This window comes from Triplophysa rosa, linkage group LG1 (genome assembly GCF_024868665.1).
Source record: "Triplophysa rosa linkage group LG1, Trosa_1v2, whole genome shotgun sequence".
In the NCBI taxonomy this organism is placed as follows: Eukaryota; Metazoa; Chordata; class Actinopteri; order Cypriniformes; family Nemacheilidae; genus Triplophysa; species Triplophysa rosa.
Genome location: NC_079890.1, coordinates 16,782,994 through 16,808,509, shown reverse-complemented (window position 1 = coordinate 16,808,509; position 25,516 = coordinate 16,782,994). Strand labels below are relative to the sequence as shown.

The 25,516-nt window shown below is 39.3% G+C and overlaps 1 protein-coding gene across 4 annotated transcripts in view; it reads left to right on the top strand.

Annotated features, from left to right (window-relative positions):
• The first annotated feature begins 541 nt into the window (after positions 1-541).
• rnf111 (ring finger protein 111) overlaps positions 542-25,516 on the top strand; it is a 48,794-nt gene continuing 23,819 nt past the window's right edge. For 2 of the 4 annotated variants that reach the window (XM_057332310.1, XM_057332295.1), the window contains exons 1-3: positions 545-1,013; positions 5,590-6,580; positions 23,536-23,662. In XM_057332310.1, the coding sequence (XP_057188293.1) occupies positions 5,659-6,580; positions 23,536-23,662 (1,049 nt within the window). In that variant the 5' untranslated portion in view covers positions 545-1,013; positions 5,590-5,658. Of the gene's footprint in view, positions 1,014-1,905; positions 1,992-5,589; positions 6,581-23,535; positions 23,663-25,516 lie in introns of those variants that run through there. The other 2 variants (XM_057332320.1, XM_057332302.1) reach the window with 2 other exon arrangements.

The window sequence follows — 25,516 nt, the reverse complement described above, 5'->3', positions numbered from 1 at the left end:
TTTCCTGTTAATCATACGTGTATGAAAAATTATGTAAACAGAATGTAGAGTAGCTCATGGTGTTTCTTATGTATACATCTATTTAGGTAAAATTGTAAACCGTCCGTCAAAGACGTTTACTTTTGAAAAACTAACAACGTCACAGTGTACACTGTGCCGGTAAAAAAAGAATATGTCAAAATATTACAAATTAATAAGAAATATACATATTCGTGTTAATGCTATATGAAGTCATGGGTGTATTGGGTTTGTATTTAAATTTATACTTAATTTTTATGTTTATAAAAAAATAACTCATGAAACACACTTTGCTGACATTTATCAGTTGTTGAGGTATAATGAGCGCTACCACATTTTGCCAGCAGAGGGTATAAAGCGACAACGAGCCCTATTACAACCATTTACGCAAATACATTTGTTCTCAAAATTACTAAAAAGAACTGCGTGAATACACAAAATATAGTGTCTGAACGCTAGAATAATCTGTGGATTATTTACATCATATTTCTAATTCCGTCAAGCATTTGGAAAACGTTCCGGGGGAGTCGCCAATGATATTAGAATGTCGTAAAGTGTCGAAACGCGAGTGTGCGTGTAGCAGCGCTGCCTCACATACACATACACACACATAGCAGCGCATTAATGGACTCCGCGGATCGGCAGGAATGGTGACTCGCAGCCGAGGGCAAACGGGGAGGAATTTTTGCCACATATCACCATTAAATAAGACGTCCTCTCCGTACGTTTAGCTCACCGTGGCATATTTCGTGTGATATTCTGAGTGGCGCGTATTTTCTCGTATATTTAAGGCGAAATCGTCGAAATAAACGTCAGTTAGCGGGGAGGCTAAAGCGCTGGGCCTCTCTCTCGGGTTTGTGAGACTGTCAGTTTCACACAAGCTGACGTTCGCTCGCTTCCTCGATACTTTTCTACTTCTCTCGACGAATATTGGGTTCCGTAGGCTCTGGAAAGGACATTAAGGCTTATTGTGACAGTTTTGTGAAGTGTTAGAGGTAAGAGTTGCTGTGTGTGTTTGTGTTGATGGGAAATGTAAATTGGTAAGAGCTATTGTTTGACTAACAGGAGAGGCTAATAGCCTGCCGCTAGCAGTTTCAGTAAATAGAGGGAGAGAGAAAAGTGTGTGCTTGCCACAGAACACCCAGGCTTGATGGCTTACTGACACACAACATTGATTGTCACTAATTCTAGTACACGTTTTTTATATGTTTGTTTTTCAGGATGTGTTTGATAAACTGTAGTGCTGTCAGATGATGTGTTGAAGGTTTCTCGAACGTGAGAACATCAACATGCCATTGATGTTTTCATTTTTTTGTGGCTTATTTGATCTCCTCTTAGTCTTAAAAGTGTGTATTTTATGCGCTTGTTATTATACCATATGTTGTCATTTTGGTTGGAAATAGAAAGGACGTTTTGATCTGGCCTTTTTAAGACGGAATCGTCGTCAGTAGCTCCTGTTCCCCGACCAGCCAGCTAAAATCAGATTCCAGCCTTTTTAAAGGATTGCTGTAAAATAAAAACTAAAACGTGTGACCTTAGGGATCATAACGTGCGTTGTTGGTTCCCATTAGTCAAGAACCCATGACTTAAGAAATAAAAGGGATTGGATTTTAAAGTGAACATGTCACAAAATGATGCCCTTTGCTCAGTCTTTTGTTCATGACATCTTGTCTTTAACGAGGCACTTTCTTCTTTTTTTGTTAAAAAAAATAAAACCGTCACAAGTTACAGAAATGTTATTTTTTAGGAAACGGTAACTTTTTTTCATTTAGCTGTGGTCAATGGCAGTAGTTGCTTAAATGGATAGTTCTCACAAAAATAAAATTACGTTTAGGATTACGTTTTCATGCCCTAAATGAATATACTGTCATCTTATAAAGAATGTGTGTGAGAAGTTTCTTTACAATGGTATTGAATGGGGGTCAGAAATATCAAACAAGGGGGTAAAAGTAATCCCTGTGACTCAGTAAAAGGCAAGTGATACTACCAGTTTGTATTATTAACAGGGTATTGTTGTCATTATTATTCACTCTAAACTCTTTGACACATACAATAACATGACAATTATGCACCATTCATATTTCATCCTCAAAATAATATGTTATGCATTTTATTTGTCTTGTGACTCATTAAAGACCAAGCCGTCTACCTTATATGTATTATATGTACTGTATATGTACTATATTTGCCTGGTGAGGTTTTAATGAAGAGCTTTAGCAGCCATGATTTCAGTATTTTCTGCTTCATCTTTGGACATATTTCTCTGGTTTGTTTGTTTACTAGACTGTTGTAATATTAAGGTAAATTTGTATTGTCACTGTGGATCAAGTTAAAGTCCTGAATTAATTCCCTTGAATTGCAGAATCATTGAAATTGATATAATGTGGGCTAATGTTAAGCGAAATATCCTGCCAGAATAGGAATTAATGGACTGTTAAGTATGAAATAATGTCCTTCCATTGTATAAATATGTATAGCAGAATACTTACAGCCTTCTTTGGCATTGGTTCCATACAGGCAATGTAGGAATCTGTTATTTATTATTGATGTGTATTGACTGCAAAAACTTCACTTTTGCTAAAATAATTATTTGCCCACTTAAATTTAGCTGCAATATTGCCGACACGTTTAAAGAAATGTAGCCTATTCTAACAAAAAGATGCTTGAGTTTCATAAACAAGATGTGTGGTGAATTACAGATGTTCTCCAGTGTTCAGGCCTGTGTCCTGCTATTGCTAATGGCAGAGCAACTCAACATAGATATACAGAGCAGTCCTTGGGGAAGGAATTAAAACAGCCCCCCATAATCCCCTATCTTTTGAAATCTGTATCCACCTTGGTGTCAAGAGGCACTGCTGCAATGGGCCCCTCTGGGGCAGCTTCATGTGGAAGAGAGTGCTGTGGTGCACTTTGTTCTATGGCACAGTGGTACATCACAGGTTGACATGATCTGCCTCTGAGGAGCCTGGGAGAGAATTCTGGCTCAGAAACAGTTTAAGCTCTCATTTTTCTTGATAGAGTGATGTAAGAGAGAAATTTAGGCTAATGTAAGCAATGGCAAAAAGTTAATAGACATTATTGCTTGGACCATTGTGTGGACCATATTTGTAGTGACATTCTGAAGAATTACAACCACGTTATTCTCATTTGATGCAAGCCTGTGTCAAGTTCCTGGTCTTATTTACGTCTTGCACTCACTGTCTTGTTTATTGCAAGGATTCATTTTAAGACCCTTTCCTTAAGGTTTCTCTTTATATAATAGAGAGGTTTTTTTAATGTTTAAAGTGTTAAAAAAGTAAATTAACAGGATTTAGTCTTTTTGTTGTTGTTTTTGCTTTTAAAGATAATGGAATAAAAAATATGCGTTTCTCTTGGTTCCTCTTTTGTAGAACTTGATATTGCTAAACATCAGTGGGTCGTAGTGGACTTGATAGAATAACAATATTACCATGGCTACAGTAAAACATTTTGACTGCTTTTTCTTGGATCAAGACTTCAGAAAGAGGCTCTTAACAGACACCTTTTTGCCTTTAAACTTATTTCAGCAAATTTGCAAAAGGTTAAAGGTGCTATATTTTTTTACCTGATACATATATGTAGACTTAGACATTATTTATGTTTCCTCAGTATAAACATTTGACGATCACATTAAAGGGATAGTTCACCCAAAAATGAAAATTCTGTCATCATTTACTCAACTTCACCAAACAGATCTCATCCCCCATTGACTCCCATAATATTTATTTTTCCTACTATGGCAGTAAATGGGGATGATATCTGTTTGGTTACTGATATTCTTTCAAATATCTTCCTTTTGTGTTTAGCTGAACAATTATACAAATTTAAACAGGTTTTGGAACAATCTGAGAGTTAGTAAATGGTGACAGAACTGTCCCTTTAAATGTGTTTATTGATCAAATAATCCCTTACTGATAACCAATAATCTTAAAATTAGTAGTTGACACATACATTTTAAATGTGTTTTATGGTGTGACACCAAACATTTAGAAAAAATGAACAAAGAAGATAAATCTCTCTTCTGCTATTTTAAACATTATTAATATAAAATAATGTATTATTAACAGTTTGTTTTCAAAGTTTTTGCTGTCACACCATGGGACACATGTATGGAATATTTGTCAGCTATCCATATGATGGTACCAAGACAACCTAATTCATCTTAAAACTGTAGATCTATGGGACAGTTTTCTGTTTGTGCAGAAATTATTCAGTTCTTTAGAAGGATAGTTCATCCAAAAATGAAAATTATTTTATCATTTACTCACGCTCATGTAATTTCATATCTGTATAAATTACTTTGTTCCGATGAACATAAAGAAAGATATTTGGAAAAATGTTGGTAATTATCAGTTCCGGGACATCATTGACTACCAAGTAGGAAGAATTAAATGGTAGTCAAAGGTGCCCGAGAACTCTTTGTTTTCCTAAATTCTTCAAAATATCTCATTATGTGTTCAACAGAACAAAAAAATACTTTTTTTTCCTACTATGGTAGTGGATTATGTCCCATAACTGAAAATTGCTAACATTCTTCCAAATATCGTTCTCTGTGTTCATTGGAACAAAGAACTTTATGCAACAAAGAAATATATATTTTGAAACAATATTTTGAGGGTGAGTAAATGACAGATTTTTCATTTTTGGATGAACTATCCTTTAAGGCAAACACCAACACGCAACTCATGTTGCACTCATATAGAGAAGTTGACAAAAGAATAGAGATTACATGCCTTGTGAAACAGATGGCTGTTTTCATAATTTAAAGGTAAGGAAACTCTGGGACCGGCAGTGGCTGCTGTGGAGTTTTTTGTAATGTGAAGAGGCTTTTGGACGTTGGTAATCATCACAAATGTTTCGGTCAGTGATGGATAAACACCCATTATGCAAGCAGGCGGGAGTCTAATTTGAGAGTATTTTAATGAGCTTGCATTAGTCCAATCCAAATAACTGCGTTATATAAGGACCAATATTGAGGAGCTGCTCTTTAAAATACACCTGCATTGAATGCCATTTGATGCAAAACAACAAACAGCTGTCCCCTATTAAACCCCACCTTGTGTAAGAGATGTGGGCTGATCTTTTCATATGCCGTTGTTTTAAGAATAATGGAAAACTAGGTAAATGTGGAAAATAATGACCCTCAGCCTCATTATCCCGTGTGTGGTAGATTTATGCGTGTAGTTTTTTGCTAGAGGTGTTAAGCAGCTCCTGAAACGTATTTGATTCTGTCTATACACTGCAAGGGATGACCTTTCCTTAGTCACAGTTTCCTTTCTTCTATTATAGCCTGAACAGGACTGCTTGGATAACAATTTTGCCTGACTAATGCTTTACCAGAATAGGATGCTATACGATCACTACTATGTCAGCACTAGTTTTTGCATTGGAAAGTCAGTGGAATGCTTGTTTTTCATAGCTCCGCCCCATTCCACCACTGTTTGTGTTTTTGTCATTTTTAAATCATGTTTGTTTTATTTTCATTGTTTATACAGTGTATTTTGGTGGTGGGGTCAACAATCTCATTCTCTGCATATTTCCCATATTTTGCAGATTGCTGTCTCCAATGGAACCGTATGACTCAGCTTATTTAGCCTTGGTGTTGCATGCAAGCTAGTCACTATGAAGAGTGATATTCCGTTAGACGCACGCCGCAAGCAGGAGACCCTGAAGGGTCCTCTGGCTAACCCTGAACCCATGGAGACGGCCAAAAGCTTCCCTCCTGAGATGGAGGTGATTGGCAAGGCAGGAAGCGATTTTCCTTCTCCTCTCTGTGCTGAGACCAGGCACCGGCCTTCACGTGATGCCGCAGGTCGCAGAGACTGCGAAAGAGGTCTATCTGGACGCAAAAAGCGCAAGAGCCAGCAGCCAGGCCCCTCGTATTGTTCTCTGAAGGACGGGCAAGTGAGTGAAACACCCCTTACTCCTCCCCGGCATAGGCCGATGCTGTTAGATCCACGTAGCGAGGACGAGAGGAACCCAGAGTCCTCGTTGAGCGACTGTGCCTCCTCGCCCTCCTCCAGCCTTCGGTTTGGTGACTCGGACACTCTCAGCTCAGAGGAGGAGGGCGGGTCCACAGGTGGTTTAATGACAGTCAGACCGCAGCAACAGCTCAAGTCTCCTGGTTCAGGCTCTACCGGCAGCGCCGGAGGTGGTACAGGCACGGGAGTTGGCATGAGGCCCCTATTGGCTCGGACTCGTGCCAGCAGGTCACATAAGTGGGCGCGGCTTGAGCCAGAGACCAATCACGTGAAACGTCCATGTCTTGGCTCACGCAGGCTGTTACACAGGAAACGTTTTGTAAAGGGTGGGGCAGGAGGCGGGGCCCAGCGGACTCCGAAGCAGAGGGAGCGATTACTGCTGCAGAGGAAGAAGCGAGAGGTGATCGCACGGAAGAAATACGCCCTCCTGCACAGTACCAGCAGCTCCAGCGAGGAGCTGACCTCTGACTCCTCCTCTCCTTCCTCCACGGAGGCAGAGGATGAACTGTACGTGGATGTTAGCAGCAGTAGCAGCCAAGCCAGCACTGCGGCTGTGGCCTCAGGTAAATCACTTATTCTACAGTACTTTAAACATTTTTACACATTATTATCACACAAAAATCAGTGTTTTGTTATTATGGAACTGCAGGAACACCTTTATCGTAGGTGTATTTGTCATGCATGGTTATTTTATTATAACCATTATTATTAAAAGATAATAATGAGTGTGTTAAGAATTAAGATAAATTGGCAGTATTGAATTGGTTGTGTATTCTTGCCATAGTACTGTAGGTAAATGCTTACATACTTTTCATACAGCAGCACATTTGCAAATTTCAGCCCTGTTGTGTTAAACGTGTATGACCTGTTTGATTGTTAAAGCTGTGATATTTTGTCTTGGACAACGTAATGTTGTCCATGCTATAGAAAAAGGGAATTGTCGTTAAAAGCTGGTCTTGTGTTCCTAATGCTCATAGATCTCGCACAAAAGTCTTTTTTCCAGCTGTTAGTTGTTCTTTTTACTAATGTGGAGGAGGAGGACATTTTTGGGACAGTGTCTGGGACATTTCTTATGTTTGACAGCTGAAGCGAATCATTCACACTGGAAATATTAGGTTGGAGAAAACTTTCAATGTGTAACAGCTCCTTCCTTCATTCTTTCACCACTTACAGTCATTATTTAAGCGTCGACGAAGCAAATCCCGTCCATACGTGTCCTTTGTTGCTAGCTTAGATTTGAATAATGTATTCATATTCTGTTTTGCTTAAATAACATATATAAATGTATGTTTGTATGCAGTCACTCAGTGGTAACACAAAGGGCACATGGTCAGCAGATCGATGCATTCCCTGCAGAGGTCTTACATGTTACTTCTATCCTTGGTTGTAACTGTACACCCTTCATGACCAACACTGAATCAACTTGTATGTTCTCTAAGCCATCTTCGTTCCTCAAGCTTCCTTTTTAGAGCAAAATAGATGTAAACAATTTATATATAAAAAAAGGAATCTAAATAAGGTTTGACATTTTTCTGTTCTAGTGTTCAACTCAATATAAAATACTGTTTATTTCAAGCATGCATTTTTCACAAACAAAAAATGACTTCCTACAATAGGGCCTCTGTTTTGAAGGCTGTGTTTTATAGTTCTCATGAAGCCAGAGCAAAGTTCAGTCGGTCATTATGTTGCTTATTTTAATGCAGTTATTATAGTACGGCCGCAACTTGCGTTCACAAACAAAGACTAAAATGGAAAAACTGCATCAGAGAATGTGCATGTGTTCGGGTTTCCTGTCGAGGTCCTCACCCACCAACGTGCTGCTGCTCTATAAACCACACCGAGAACGGTTACCTAACCCTTCTCACAGATCCAAACCTCTCTCTGAAGCGCACATGTACACCATACATTCAGAACCACTCGAAACTTATAAAAAAACGTCTGCAGTTGAGTATGCATCAATCTCAAAACACGTCTTGGTGTACATAACCAGTAATCTAGTGCTTCCTCTCTTCCTCCACTACTCCTCCACACTTTCGTTAATGAAAAGAATGACTAAAAATATTCGTCAATGACTATTTTCTCAGGACAAAGATGAGACGATGACGAGACGAAAAGTAAGGCCATGAAACGACAACTAAGACTTTATCAGCACACAATATCGTTGACGAAAAATGATGAGACTAAAATGTAGCTATAAAAATAAAAACGTACCCAAAAACTCTTTTTAGTTTTTGTTGAAATAAATAGAAGATATATTACAGATTTTTGTGCTAGCCTCTGCTGTACGAGCGTTCATGTTTGCAGTCGCCATATAACAGGAATTCTGATCCCCAAACAGGGATGAAAGATTAAAAAAGTATACTTTTCTGCCAGTGGGTGACTTAATTTCTGCAATCTGGCAACCACAAGCCGATGCTCTCACTGTGGAAGCTCCATTGAGGATCTCAAATCAATTAACAGGAGTTTAGTGATCTCCAGCCGGTCTGTGTTCTCTCATGAGCTGCTCGAGCCGCGTTGATCTCCACTACATTGTTTGTTTGCGATTGTGGTTGCTGAATAAAGACATCCCACCTCGTGAAAACTGTGAATCCGTTCGCGACTATGTTCCGATGGTTCTCCTTGACAGTCAGTCGCGTTGTTTCTAGGGCTGTGTATTGGCAAGTGCCTCCCTATACGATACATATCACGATAGATGGGTCACGATACAATATATTGCTATGTATTTCGATATGATACACATTTGCGATATATTGCAATACTTTAAATAGAAAATGTAAAAAGTAGAGCTAGAAATACAACATGCTGTCCACCACCTGGGGTTTTCTGTAAGGATAAGTGTTAAAACATCCCTTACCTCTGCAGAGTGGCCATGATGTGCGATGCATGGACCTTTAGATCAGAGGTTTGGGTTCTCAAACTGTGGATTGTGCCCCTCAAGTGGGTAGCACGGGGGAATAAGGTGGCTCACGCAAGTCATTGAGCTTGACATTAAGCATTGTCATGTGGTTGTCCTTTGGACAAGTAAATTTGTCATTCACTTGTCCGAGTACAAAAATTACTTGTCCAAAGATAAAAAAATTATATTTCATTTGAATTATAATATAATATAATCAATATAATTGTTTCGGATTTAGATTGGTCAAGTTTGCTTCTAAGCATTTTAACTAGTGTCCGCTTTGACCGCCTGAATTTGGTTATAGGCCTACTCTCCGTGACTGATATAAAACAATGGCAAGCAGTAATTATTATTAGTGTTAAGGCTGTAAATTAACTTTTTTTGCACATAGCACTGGTGCTAGAGAGGTTTAAAGTTTGGTAGCACAGGCAGAAATGTGCAAGTGTAGTTCAACATGAATAGGCAGATGACTGACAAAAGACATCAATGTTACATACAGATGGATAAAGTAGGGCCATATCATTTTTAGATTACCTAAAGTTGTTTTAATATTTCTAAGTTCTGTGTTTTTCCTTTTTTTACTACACAATAGTGGTATATTTGTCCACATAAATTACTGTAGTATACTATAGTATTTACTACAGTAAACTGCAGTAAAATTCTTACTATATTGTTTTTGAATTTTACTATAGTATACAGTGTTTATCAATTTACTACAAGGGCACTTCAATTTTCAATAGTACACTACAGTATTTTTTGTCTGAGTGTTCAATTTAACGGGACTTTTATTTTGACGGGTCTTTGGGAAAGACGCTTGTTTGCAGATAGCTTCACTCAAACAGTAAAACGCTCGTAAAATAAACTCTCAGAGCAACTCTGGAGATGAAGTTCATGTGTTCATATCCTCATACAGTGCAGATGCAGATAAATCCTCGACCATTACTTGTGTTGTATGTTAAACTGTGCACATAATTCACTCAGACACGCAGAACAGCCAGATGACATTTAAATAACAGGATTCTGCGTCCGCGTGGACTCCGTGCGGTGCGCATTGATTATTGTCACACACAAACAAGCACAACCACGACAAACACGCAGCTCTGCTAATGCATATATTCTTATTATTCTACATATATGTCGCACTGTTCATTTTTTCAAGTTACTTGTCCGGTCGGGTAAGTAAAATTCTCTCTCACTTGCCCATACAAAACATTTACTTGTCCCGGACAAGCGTTAATGTCGAGCCCTGATTACAGTTAAAACATTGAACATGGGCAGTATAAAACCCCTGTTTCATCCGTGCTGTAAATGCGCTGGTGTCACATCTGTGAAAGCACAATATATGTCATTGTTACTTTTCTTAATAAACTTTTTGTCTAATGCACTGCAGTAGCAAAGTGACTTGTGTCATGACTTGCGAAGCCTACAAACAGCATTATTTTATTTAACTCATTACTCCATTACTTATTTTGAAAACCAGAGCACACCCACACATCAGCTCTGAGAGCTCCAAGCGTTCTTATATTTTTCGCCATGCTCGCTTCCACTTACTTTTGGCCGTATGTATATGACATGATTTTAAAAATATATATACAGGTGCTGGTCATATAATTAGAATATCATCAAAAAGTTGATTTATTTCACTAATTCCATTCAAAAAGTGAAACTTGTATATTATATTCATTCATTACACACAGACTGATATATTTCAAATGTTTATTTCTTTTAATTTGATGATTATAACTGACAACTAATGAAAATCCCAAATTCAGTATCTCAGAAAATTAGAATATTACTTAAGACCAATACAAAGAAAGGATTTTTAGAAATCTTGGCCAACTGAAAAGTATGAACATGAAAAGTATGAGCATGTACAGCACTCAATACTTAGTTGGGGCTCCTTTTGCCTGAATTACTGCAGCAATGCGGCGTGGCATGGAGTCGATCAGTCTGTGGCACTGCTCAGGTGTTATGAGAGCCCAGGTTGCTCTGATAGTGGCCTTCAGCTCTTCTGCATTGTTGGGTCTGGCATATCGCATCTTCCTCTTCACAATACCCCATAGATTTTCTATGGGGTTAAGGTCAGGCGAGTTTGCTGGCCAATTAAGAACAGGGATACCATGGTCCTTAAACCAGGTACTGGTAGCTTTGGCACTGTGTGCAGGTGCCAAGTCCTGTTGGAAAATGAAATCTGCATCTCCATAAAGTTGGTCAGCAGCAGGAAGCATGAAGTGCTCTAAAACTTCCTGGTATACGGCTGCGTTGACCTTGGACCTCAGAAAACACAGTGGACCAACACCAGCAGATGACATGGCACCCCAAACCATCACTGACTGTGGAAACTTTACACTGGACCTCAAGCAACGTGGATTCTGTGCCTCTCCTCTCTTCCTCCAGACTCTGGGACCCTGATTTCCAAAGGAAATGCAAAATTTACTTTCATCAGAGAACATAACTTTGGACCACTCAGCAGCAGTCCAGTCCTTTTTGTCTTTAGCCCAGGCGAGACGCTTCTGATGCTTCCTGCTGCTGACCAACTTTATGGAGATGCAGATTTCATTTTCCAACAGGACTTGGCACCTGCACACAGTGCCAAAGCTACCAGTACCTGGTTTAAGGACCATGGTATCCCTGATTAAAAATCATCAAATTAAAAGAAATAAACATTTGAAATATATCAGTCTGTGTGTAATGAATGAATATAATATACAAGTTTCACTTTTTGAATGGAATTAGTGAAATAAATCAACTTTTTGATGATATTCTAATTATATGACCAGCACCTGTATAGATAGTAGAGGTATCACTATCGATACACTATCGAGAAAAAAATATATTGCGATACTTACATGTATCGATATTTTTGCACAGCCTTAATAAACATGTATTCCTATATGTATGCAGTAGATTCCAGGGCTCAATGTAATTTAGATAAATATCACAGATGTTACATCAGATATGAGAGGTAGGTAAACTTGCCAAGAGACATGCATTAATTTGTTTTTTATGGAACACAGATTCAATAATGAAGAATAGATTAAAAGCAACATTTTTGTCATGCTCTTGACAGAAACACTTTCTAGTATTCTTAGATCGCAAAACATTATATTCCTGTTTGATCAACATGAGGATAAAGCTCTGACAGCAGAAAATAACTAGTAAGTAATTAAAGGAATAGTTCACCCAAAAAGGAAAATTCTGTCATCATTTACTCACGCTTGAGTACTGTTGATGAACACAGAGAAAGATAAAATAGATACTTATAATGAAATATAAAAACTAATTTCTCAAACGACAACAAACACTGTGATTAGAATTTTTTGCAAAATACAATTTTTTTTATCATTTTAACCATTATACAGCATGACGAAAATGTGACTAAGTTTGTATTGACTAAAACAAGACAAAAAGGCATAGACATTTAGTTGAATAAACAAAAACAGGACAAGGATGACTAAATAAGATAAATCTAATAAGTGTATTTGTCGTGGGACTAAAACTAAGACTAAAATAAAAAATAGCTGACAAAATGAACACTACTTTGTTGTCAAAATTTCAGACATCTGGGGTTTTTCAAGTCTCAAAATGAGGCGGAGGTGGTGCTATCCTGATCTTGTACACACACACACGAAGGCCTACTGTACCTTTAAGTGGCTTAACCAAAGTGACTTTGACATATTAAAAGTTCTAATAAAATTAGATGAAAATGACAATTATTAAGTAATATAAAACATTACTTTTATTCAACCAAACAGAAATGTATTTTTTATTAAACATTTTCAACTTTTTTGCCCACAAAAGCCAACTTAATTAACCAGTCTTACTAAATGAGCAAAGCTCATTCACATCTTGCATTCTCTGTGGTTCACTTTAATTGATTCAATGATCTCTTATATTCGCTAGTGACTGAAAAGTTCAATAGTTTAAATCAGGGGTCTTCAACCGGGGGTCTGCGGTGGAACTGCAAGGGGTCCGCTAATTACTGTTTACTCGCAGACAACTTTTTGTTAAAAATAAAGCATGGGTACAGAATTTTATAACCAATGTTCTCTTTAAGATGCGCATGTGCGCGGCCGCGCGGACTCATTGAAGCTCCCGCGCAATTTTAATCTGCAGACAAAAACATCCATTCAGGCAGCGGAAGCGAGCAATGGAAGAAACGTTACATCTGCATCATAAAAACCGGTAGGGTTAGATACATCTCCATGCATCTCTCATCTAAGGGGTCCTTGCCCCGAAAAACGTTGAAGACCCCTGGTTTAAATGAATCTGTTCAAATTAGTCATTCGTGTGCGAGTCGTTCTGAGCGCAATGTGCGTTCATACTGGCGAACTCACTGTGTACAGTATATGCTGATTCAACGATCCAACTGCACAGCTAAATACATTACAATGATGTACGTCATGTTAATTTGAAGAAATTTCAAGAAATTACACATACTTGGATGAAAAACAAACAGCCGTGAAACACAGCTAGCTCTTGTTCTGCAATTCTTTCTAGCGCCTTAGTGTGCTGATAACGAAACAGCGCCTCCACTGTGGCGTTATGCCGCAACTGCAGTTACAAATGACAGTCTGTTAAATGCACGCAGCATTTCTTGTAAAGACCCATGACATAATTTTGGCGAGAGTCTGAGGAATCGCATATATCACCACATAGTCACAAAAACAAAGTAGGTCTATTAATCGATTTATCGCGATTAATCACATTCCAGGGATGCAATTAATCACGATTAATCGTTCAACAGCCAATAAACAAAGACATAATAGACTCAGAAAAAATGAGCATTTGACATGCTTACCTCTGTGTTGTTGCATCCTGATCCTTCTTTCTAAATGCAGTATTTAATGGTCAAAGGAGGATAGCTTATATGTGGTATCAACAAAGATGATGTGTTGTGCTGATCTCAGGGCCCTTTGATGGAATTCATTTTGAAATATGTCTGATACCTCTGCAAGCTTCGAGCACACATTAGGGCTGTGTTTAGTATCGACTCGTGCTGAGATATTGTAGAATACCGCTACCCAATAAGCGGAGCCCTATGAATGACTGCACAATAGAATAGTAATAGAATTTATTTGCTGGCACAGAATGACCTCAATATTTTCTGAGAAAGTAAATGTGCTTCTGCACTTTATTGCATGTGGAGTTAATTTGATCATTCATAGAAAAACATTGACTAAATTAGTGGAAGGGACATCACATCCACTGGAGCAGCATGGGCTGAAATCTAATTGGAGTTAAGACCTCATATTTCTTAATGCTGGGAGCTCTATGAGGGCTTTGCTTTTCCCTGGGGTCTGTACCTGTTAAAGCAACACTAGAGAGTTTTTCGACCTTAAAATAATCTCTCTAAAATTATTTTAGTGGTAGGATAACTCTTAACTGGACGAATTTTACTGCCGCTGCCACCTAAGCAGCCCTCTATCGGCTGAAATCACACTTGTAACTTTGGTGTGCAGGTAGGTTCACTAGCCCCGCCCATCATCTGCTTTACGGCATTTGTCACGTTTTACTCGTAGCCTGGGTGAAGTTAGCCAACAGCAAACAATAAGACGAAATGATCTAGTTCAACGCACGTCTCCAAACCATCACCAAGGCAGAGCCAGCTAAAAATAACAAAGAGGAAAAGAGAGAGAGTTATCGGACACGAGCCCGAACACGAATCAATATCTGACAGACTTACACTCGGTGGCGCAAGCTGCAAGAGTCAACGGGTTGCAAAACGGATGGAGACCTAGCCTTCCTGCTGTTGGATTTGAAGATAGGTAGAAGATAGATAGAAAAATGTATTGTCATTGTTTGTAAAACAACGAGATTACATTAGAGCCTCCATCGACAGTGCAGTTCCTTAAAGTGCAAATACAAAGAATGTAAACATAATAAGGTCCAACATGATCAGAAAAATAGCGCCGTATGTAAACAGGACAGTACAACATAGACAAGGAATAAAGTGTATGAGTTAGAGGTAGAGAAACAGTAATAACCAGTAATGATGTATATTGCTGTGTTGTGCTACAAAAATGAAAAGTCCAGTTCATAGTTAATACCATTGTTGAAAAAAAAAGGTACATAATGAATCCAAATTTAAGTGGGTGGAGAGGGGAGCAGTGTTTGTTCAGCAGTCTGACTGCCTGGGGATAAAGGCTGTTGGCCATTCTGGTGGTCCTGAAAGTCTTATATGTACATTTTTTCTTACTGTCCTGTACTTTTGAGCTTATTAGCTATTAGGCTGTGCTCAGGTTGTTTATTGGCGCACTAACGTTACTGGTTCACAATTTATAACCGTAAGGTAGACTTAGAGATAATGTAATGTTGCCGGGTCTCAATAGCTTACGCAGCATGATCGTGCCATGATCGAATTTAGTGTTATGTTGTAAAGGATGACTACCAAACCACAATAAATGTTTTATGGTCAAAAGTTGCTGATTCCTTAGTTCATGCACGTTGACTAATGTTATCGATAACTATAGTTACTATGCTAGGCACTATTCCCAAAGCTAGTTGAGTGCAAGCTAGTGATTGCACCTATTACACAAAGCACAACGCCTGGTCGCTATTGTGTTTCCTAAAATTTAAGTTAACTACAGAAAATTATTTTAGTTGGTTACTAAACACATTCACGTCCATGCGTTGTGTTTTGGGTGACTGCAAATGTGCTATGCGTTAACGGCTAACAACCAGCTGCTACCTCAGAATCTAGTTTGAGCTATACGTATAGCCCAGTAGTATACCCCGCGGGAGCCAAAAGAGTGCGTTAGTACATGCTCAGTTTATGAAGTGACATGATGTAACAGCGGTTTCTGCTTAGTCAACAAATTCATGTGTTTTATGCTGCCCACGGGGAAGCTTATACAGCAACATTATTGACGACACTGAATAACAGACAATTGTGCTTATCAACCACATGGGGAACCATAAGCAAAAGTTCTCTAATGTTACTTAAAGATAAAGCTTATTCTAGAATGCTCTTCAAATTAAAACTTCTGCTGCAGTACTTATGTCTGTCATTGTTGGCACCTTGTCTGAGATTCTATATGATAACTTAAAAAAGACATTAGTCATATTAAATGTCCACAGGATAGTGAAGTATAGTATTATATGCTTCTGTGACGTATTTTATGTTGTTGTAATGTGTGGTGGCTTGCTTTTCTTGTGGACAGCATGGGGAACAGGGTAAGAGCAGGGTGCTAAGCAGCAGCACTTAGCGGGAGAGTCGACCTTAACAACACAACCCCAGAGGATGATGATGAATCTCCCAAGCCACAAGCTTCTGCCTCGGTGCACAAACATGCCTGACACACATAGAGCAGCACAACAACCTTATGAAGAGTTGATGTAGAAATTTTATGTCAAGTATATAGTGATTGGCAGCTTGGCGCACATACTTGTGTAGGCAAAGAAAGTTCGACTTGTAGCATTTTCCAGAAGTGGCCAAATGAAATCTTGTTTAATGAGTTTAGAGTCTTGTTCTCAAAACATTAAGGGTTTCGCATTACTTTGATGATAATTCACAGCCTATATCAAATATCTGTTTTCACTCATTTGTGGCTTTCGTTGGTTTTGAAGAATATGGAGCGTGAGTGGAAGTTGTTAGTCAGAAGCGCTGATACATGTACCTGTTATGTTTGTGAGTGTGATGTTGAACACATGGGCCTCTTGACACCAAATCCAGGCAGAGCTGGAGTTAAAGAAGGAATGAGAAGTCAAGCAGGAGAGCCAATCAGAAGAGAGATGAGTGATTCTACTACAAAAGCCTGTGCCGGCACACTGCACAGCACATCTTTCACTGACCTACATTTAGTTTCTTGGGCACACACACACACACACACACACACTGCCTAAAGCATTGGCTCCATTGTTGCACCAAAACCACCATAAATTTAACAGCTGTAGCTACGAAGGGTAATATTGCTTTTGCTCTAGATTAATGTAGAAAGCTGTAGCTTTAGGAAACCTGGTGAAACAAGGATAACAATACCTTAGATGTTTGTGCGTATGCTTTTTGATGTCATAAAATGTGCTCGGATTTTGTTGGATTTGCAACTTTTTAATTAAGGGACCATATTCCCCCCGCCGGAACTGACTATTGGGGGCATTTTTTATTTTTATGAGGGCATTTTTATTACTTGAGTTTAATGAAACAAATTTGCTGTAAATGGACAGCAGAGATGAACAATTCATTTATTAACCCTGTGCAGAGCCCCATACTTAACTTTGCCCTTTAATACCTGATAAATGTGATGCGATCTGGGAAAACCCAACACATGGTGAACTTTTACCATATGAAAGCTTGGGTTCCAGCCCTTTCCAAAACGGCTTTTATTTTGTTCATACCTTGTGTTTAACAAAAGTTATAACGGTAAAACTTGGCGCAGTGATATCGAACTGTAATTCGGTCGACAGATCTGGAACTACTTCATAGGTGTGCGTTTGACTGAAAAATAATGCACACCTGCAGAACCTTCGGCAGCCAATCAGAATCAAGCATTCCACAGCCCCGTGGTATAAAGCGAAAGTAATGCATGGTGTTAATGTGAAAATGGTTCTGGGCACACTTAAAGAATGAGAGCTCTGTCAGGAGCACTAAAAGCACTGCATCACTACACAAGGAGACTAGATAACTTTATCTTGAAGAGAACGGCAACTTAGTAAGTAGTGAAACGTGTTTTCTGTTGTTTGTGATGGGCATAGTGTCTGAACTTCTGATGTGTCGAAATCGCGTTCACATGAGCAGCAGACCACCGGGGAGCTCCCGCTGCTTCAGAAGGCAGGCTCCGCCATCTCACGATAAGTTTACACAGGACAAGCGGGAAATGTGCATTGATACACCTTCGTTCTACAGGTTATTTGGTTACTTTGATATGTGAACTGTCTTTGTAGTGTTAAGAGAGGGAAAGCTGTGGGCAATTTATTTCACCTCTGCCGGTCTGTCCTAAACATCAGCTTGGCATTATAAATCGCTATTTATCAGCAATAAACAAGCAATTAAAAAAAATTCAGAGATGACAGACAAGATGTTATAGAATAATTTATAGAGAAAATATTCCTTTGTTTTTAAGGTCCTATTTTGGTTTATTTAGCGTCCAACAACAAGTTTACGTACATTCAAGGTGTAAAAACACTATTATTTTGTTATAATAGGCAGTTTTTCTTACCTTACTTACTTACCTTGACTGACTCTCAAATGATTCGTTCGGCTAATCATCCATCTAATCCCTTCCTTTCCACCAGCCTACTTTGATCTGATTGGAAGTCTGCTGTGTTTGGTCTACCGCGAATGAGGCTCACGAGCTACAGTGTTTGGGGGAGAAGAGTGAAGTTTTCGCGGGCAGTCCTAGCAAAACGTAGGCGGGGACTATATGTAGTGACGTAAATACTCGGCGAATCGGACTAGGGCACGACTCGTTTGCGTGATTCAGAGTCGACTCCCTTTTTTCCAAGCCAATAACTTTGTTAACATTATACACTGCATGAAATGTTATGTACATGCTCTTGTAATATGTACTCTTTAACGAAAACCCAATTTTGACAAAAAAATTACTTTCTACCTGCTTTTTTTATATTCCTGAAAACGTCCCAACGCGACATCCGACGGGTTTTCCCAGATCGCATCTCAAATATGTAATGGATTATGTGCAGCCAGTCAGTTGTTATTATTACCACAGTGACAGTTTAGGTACATTTTTTATCATTTTAAAAAATTTTTGTTCTAAATTTAAAGTGTACTGAAAGAGTATATTTTTTCAGTAAAAACTGTCTGGCTGTTATTATAACGTTATTCTGCTTGTTACATGGCAACTTACCTCATGTGTTAATTAGTGGACATTAAATATTGATTTGAAATATTTTATTACCTCATTTGTGACCTTCAGCAATGCAACATGTTTCTTATCGATTTTAAAGGGATAGAAATGAAAATTAAATAAAAATCCTGTCACTTACTCACCTTCAAGTTAAGCCTGTATAGATTTCTTTGTTCTGTTGAACACAAAGAAAATTTTTTAGAAGAATTTTAGCAACTGACAGTTCTGGGGCACCATTGACTACCATAGTAGGAAAAAATATTGTATCGTTTTTTGTAGGGCTGCAACAACTAATCGATAAAATCGATAATAATCGATAAGGAAATTCGTTGTCAACGAATTTCATTATCGATTAGTTGGTCTGTGACGTCACTTGCGAGCTGCGCAGTTACAAATCAAGCGCGTCGTCTTCTTTTTTAAAATGTGTCTCTCCGTGCAGCATGAGCTGCGCAGTTTTAAATGCAGACGTGGTTCTCCGTGGATGCGTCTCTTCGTGCAGCGCGAGATGTGCAGTTTTAAAGTCACACGTGTCTCCGTGCTGCACGAGGTGCGCAGTTTGAAAGTCACACGTGTCTCTCCGTGCAGCGCGAGGTACGCAGTTTTAAAGTCAGACGTGTCTCTCCATGGATGCGTCTCTCCGTGCGGCACAAGTTGCACAGTTTTAAAGTCAGACGTGTCTCTTGGTGCATGCGTCTCTCCGTGCAGCGCGAGGTGCGCAGTTTTAAAGTCTGACGTGTTCTGCATGCATCTCTTCAAGCTGCGCAGTTTTAAAGTTTAAAGGGGAGAGGTGTTTAAATGACAAAATTAAAAATTATATTAGTAAAACCCAATTTGTGGCGTTTGCACTTTGCAAAGTACATATTAGGCTAAATACCCTGATTTGGTGGTTTATTTAGTTCAGAGGTGGGTAACGAAGTACATTTACTTGAGAACTGTACTTAAGTACACCTTTTTGAATATTTGTACTTAAGTATTACTTTTTCTGTTTACTTTTTACTGTACTTCACTACATTTGAATGACAAATATCTCACTTTTCATGGCATAAAAAAATTATTTTCTTGGCCGACCCTCCCCTCGCTCCCACGTTTGGGAGAGACTATTGTCAGTTGCTTCTAATATGACACACTTGAATCAACTCTCCAGGTGTGTTAATTATGGAGACATTCACAACATTTTGGGAGAAGGCTAATGAGTTCAGTTGTGTATACTTTTCCCATATCTGATTTAGTTATTATAAGCAAAATATGTAATTACATTTATATCCGATTAATCGATTAATCAAAAAATAATCGTCCAACTAATCGATTATCAAAATAATCGTTAGTCGCAGCCCTAGTTTTTTGTTCTGTAAACACAAAAGAAGATATTTTGAGAAATTGAGTAATTCATGACAGAATTTTCATTTTTTGGTGAACTAGCCCCTTAAGGAAACTGTACTGTTCAGAATGACTCCTGGATGTTCCAGGATAACCATTTGTTATCAGTTTTGAAATATAGTCGGAGCGCGGAGCGGGTTTTTATCCAAAGGCCTGAGCGATCGCTCTGTCTCGCTCCGGTTCCGCTCCGATACTGCTCACACCACGAGTCTAGCGCATGCACAAATCCACCTAGAATTCACCTGTGCCTTCAACAATTAACAAACTGTCAGCCTACACTTCAAAAATCGTTCGTTGTGAAGGAGAGATGTCTGGTGTAAACACAAGCATAGCAGTGGCGATCCGTGACTCCTCTTCAGGGGAAGCAGTAATGCGAAGCTTGGCAAAACATGTATTTAGCCCGTCATGTGTGTGTCGCGTCATGTCAAAATACGTGCCTGCTGCAGACGCATCGAAAGGGTTTTTAATAAAAGAGATGCTCGTGTTTGCTAGATACTTGCTTAGTCTCATGTGTAATCAGAGTTAAGTGTTAATGCAGTGTCTTCTGAACACGAGTGTCTCTTTTATCATAAACCCTTTCGACGCGGCTGCAGCAGGCACGTATTTTGACATGATGTGTGATGCACATAGGTTCACGTGAAGCGCTGAACACGTATTTTGAATTCCAGTTTCCCCTGAAGAGGAGGCACCGATCGCAGCTGAAGCATAGACTAGAATGTCCGCGATCAGTTCCGGTAGCCGCGTCGGAGCCGTAACGTGCCGCAGATGCGTGCGGTGTAAACAAGGGGTAAGGCTTTGGTTGAAAACGGTGTTAGGCATGCAGAGGATTTTTTTATTTGAGCGAGCGTGGAGCGATTTCACCGGAGTGTGATGAAATTGTAGCTGAGTGACGTGCGGAATTGAGCTGAGCGGTCTGGTGCGACTGAGCGGGGGGAGCGAACACCCACGTGAGCGGGGAGCGGAAATTCTCACCGCTCACCTCCGCTCACATGCTCTGTAACAGATGCAGTTTCTGCCAATCTCATATTAATCTTGAGTAGCTATAGCAGAGTTTTCCTGGCTCAAAATGAGATGGAGGGTGCCATCCTTATCTTGTACACACACGCACGTGTAGGCCTACTGTACCTTTAAGTGGCTTAACCAAACACTTTACATATTAAAACATAAAAATTAGATGAAATAGAAAATTATTAAGTATATTTACTTTTATTCAACCAAACAGAAATGTTTTTAAATCAAATAAAGCTTTTTATCCTTTTCAACTTTTCAGCCCACAATAGTCAGCTAAAGCTCATTCACATCCTGCGTTCTCTTATGGTTTACTGAGCTTTGAATGATTCACTGTTTTTTTTATATTTTCTAGTGACTGAAACGTTTCAAGAGTTTAAACGAATCGGTTCAAAGGAGTCATTTGTTAGCGAGGCTGGCAGACTCGCTGTGTACAGTATAATACGCCAACGGCACACCTTAAAACATTATACAATGATGTACGCCATTTTAATTTAAGAAACCTTTTAAGAAATTGATGGATGCAAAACAAACAATATTCACCTGAAAAGCCGTGAAACACAGCTAATACAGCTCCTAATAGCTCTTGTAAGTTACTGAAACTCTTCAGCGCCTCACTGGGCTAATAACGAAACAGCGCCTCCTTTGCTGTGTAATGCCGCAACTGCAGTTACAAATGACTGTGTTTTTTGTGAAGACCCCCGATATGGGCGTGCTCTTTCTTGCTCTGGTGGGTTGACGTGCAGGGCATGCTCTTTCTTCTTGCTCTGGTGGGTTGACGTGAGGGCGTGCTTTTCCAGGAGAATTGTCCAATAAGGGGCTAAGAAAAGTTGGGGGAGTGTATCGAGCACAGAAATACTTCTGCATGAGAAAGTATGCATGAGAAAGTATATTTAAATTTGTTAAGAAGTCAGATTGCATGAAACACTGTGGTACCTCCCCTTTAAAGAGTAAATATTTTGTGATTTTTAAGGTCCTACTTTGGTTTATGGAGTGTCCAACAACTAGTACATACACGGTAGGGCTGGGCGGAATGACGGAATATTCTGTTACCGTTGAATAAAATGTCAACCGTAAGAGATTTTTCTATTCCGTGTATTCCATGGAATGTAAATAAGTAGTCGTGGTTAACTCGGCGCTCTGCAAATTTGGCGCTATTCTGAAAAAAAAAAATGAATTAATCCACCCGTAACAAATGAACGTATCAAACATTCTTTTGACCTTCTTTCAGTCTGTAGTTTAGTGATCCGCTCCAGTCCGGCGCTTCTCTCACCCGCAGTGCTTGTGCAGGGATCTGCTCCAGCATTTAAAAAAGCTCATTCTCAACACGTATTTCAGAAGTCAGGTTGTTTTGAAAAGCTGTTAATAGTTTTATAAAGTTTAACTTCAGGCGAGCCAAGGTGAAACTTGCGTTGAAATGTGCGATGATGCTCGCGAGCGCGTGCACGAGCGCTTTGATGTGACGCGCTTCTACCTCCAGTTTTGGGAGACGCGTGAGGAGTCACCAGAGACTTGCAGTGCAAAAACATGCCCGAGAATAAACAAACCTAAAGACAGAGAGTCGCAACACACTAAAATTGCTCATCTAATAGAGAGTGAAGAGCGATAAAGACCTACAGTACAGATCCCATGAACACCAGTTTATAACACCAGTCATATACTGTACTCTCATTGTTTGTGCATATTCATACTTTACTGTTATATATGTTGTCTATCTTCCTACTGTATACATATGATATAGCCAGAAGATAAATATGAATAAATAATACAACTGATTATCAGAACTTATTTTGATATCTTTAGTACATTTTCATAACTTGCCTACATTTTAACTATGGTGAGCATTTAAATGAACTGTAATAAATAAATTAGTTAAATCAATCTAAGAAAAATGAGGTATAAAATATAGAATTATAATGGGAGATTGTTTCATGTAATATATCGTTACCGTGAAATAAAATTACTCATTCTGTGAAATTGATTTTTGGCCATTCCGCCCACCTCTAATACACGGTGTAAAAACACTTTCATTTTATAATAATAGGCAGTTGTTACTACGTCTCTTCTTGACTGACTCTCAAATGATTTGTTCGGCGAATCATCCATCCTTTCTGGTCAGCCTACTCTGATCTGATTGGTCAGATGATCTAGTCTGCTGTGATTGGTCTACTGTGTGCAGTGTCGCATATGGAACGTAGGCATGATGCAAATCTGACCCGGAACTGAAATTAGAATTGCAGACGACTCAATTTAGAGTCGACTCCTTTTCTCCCAATCCAATAACTTTGTTATTCTTTCACTTTCGGCTTTACAACTTGGCGACCTGCTTACATTCTCACACACAGCAACATTACTCACTGCATGAAATGTAATTGTAAGGACATTGTAATAGTTACTCTTTAATGAACTACATCTCCATGTTGTTTCTCAGGTGTGCTGGATGAGGACGTTGTTGTGATTGAAGCGACACCTGCACCCGCAGTGCCTGCGAATGAAGAGATCAACGTCACCTCCACAGACAGTGAAGTGGAGATTGTTACCGTTGGAGATGCCTTCAGGTGAGATTTCACATCTGTTAGATTATTTTGCAATCAATTTTAGCATGTATTGAATATTTGAGCATGGTTGTTGACGCATCTAAAGATCCTCTCTGTATGTTATATAAATCATGTCTGAATAGAAGCGTCAGGTTTGTGGTTGCGTAAGGCACTTTAGAGTCTCCAACTGAGGAACTGTTGGTCCAGATGAGATGGCATATGAGGCTGGCTTTCTCCATCATGAAAGTATTCCACAGAGCTCCCAGCTGTTACAGATAGTACATATAGAAGGATCCTGTTTTCACTTTCAGTGGACAAAATCGAACATGCCCAGCATTATTTTTCTCTTTTTCCTGTTCAGTATGTTGAGTTTTACTGTACTGTGTTCAGTGTGCAGATTAGACTTGGAGTTGGCTGCATCGTGTCCATTTAATAAATGATACAGCATTCAGTATTTTGGCTTGGTTTTCCTAAACTGTGTCATAAGGAGCTCTCAGCAGGCCTGCCCTTTGAAGTCTGATAAAAGCAGATATGATGTGGTTTTGTCTGAACTGCGTTTCCTCTTGATTTGATTTCAGTGTCCCGCTTCTCTCTTAATTTTTATTGAGGCGTCTGTTCCCGAGCTGAGAATCATTGCTCGATTCCCTTATTCCTTTATCTGCTGCCAGAAATAGTGCCGTCCGCCGCTGCACGCCTGCCAGCAGAATCATTCAGATGGGCCAGATGAACGCTGAACTGTCGTCATCACGATCTGATGGTGTGATAGTCTTTTTGTGTTATCTCTGGACCTGAATCATTTAGTCTGGGTTAGATGAGTAACTCTCCAGGCTGTTTCTTTACCGGTCTTGTCCCATGGTGTTCACCAAAGGTTGTGAATGAGGCGAAACCGGGTCAGAGAGACCTGAAGGAATGTTTATCTAAAAGGCACATGGAGATGAGAAATTTGCCAGCGGTGAAAGAGAAATTCATTGCTCGATCGCATGAGAGTCGCCAGTTCTGCTTATGCCGTCTTTGCTCTCCATGCCCTGCCTGCCAGCCATGTGCTTGTGTTTTTGTGGCGTTGCCCTTCTAGAGAAGCTTGAGAGGGGCAGACATGTGCACAGGGTTTTTCCTAACACCTTATAATCTTTAAAATGACTCGCCTGCTGATTTTGCTCTTTGTGTATTAGGTTGTCCAGTTATATATCAAGCAAACTAGAGATACAAGCACATCAGCACATACACCAAGCAAATCCACTATAAAATCAAAGATGTATCTCTTCTTAAATCAGATTTTCCCTCCTCCACTCGCACATGTTTTCTCTCTTTCTCCGCATCAGTAAGATCTGCTGTCTCATTTGTTTTCTTAATGTTCACACACACTATTATGCCGTTTCACACAACAGGAATGGAATTCTGCTGGAATCATGCAGTTCTGTGCCATTATACGGCTTTAGCGTCAAGAGCTGTGTCTGTGTACTTGTGCAGGGACTGTGTGTGTGTGTGTGTGCGTGTGCGTGTGTGCGTACGTGCGTGCGTGTGTGTGTGTGTGTGTATGCAGGAATGTGGGCTTGTGTGTTTGTGAGTGCTGATCTGCAAGTTGTGTGTACGCTGTGGACTGTGGTTTGGATTGGTCTTTACTGAAGGGGGAGGGAGAGGCATAACAGCTCATGAGAGGAAAATATCACGTGATCAAGGTCAGAGGAAAATGGGGGTCTTTTGTGTGTGCACGGTTGAGAATTGAGAATAGGTGTTTCAGCCAGAACAAATACATTCAACTGTGATTTTACCTATTGTGTGTGTGAAAAAACATTATGACACATCGCATTATTCAAAATATTTATTAAATATGTGGAAAATTAGCATAATTTTGTGGATTAAAAGTAGGGCTGCACA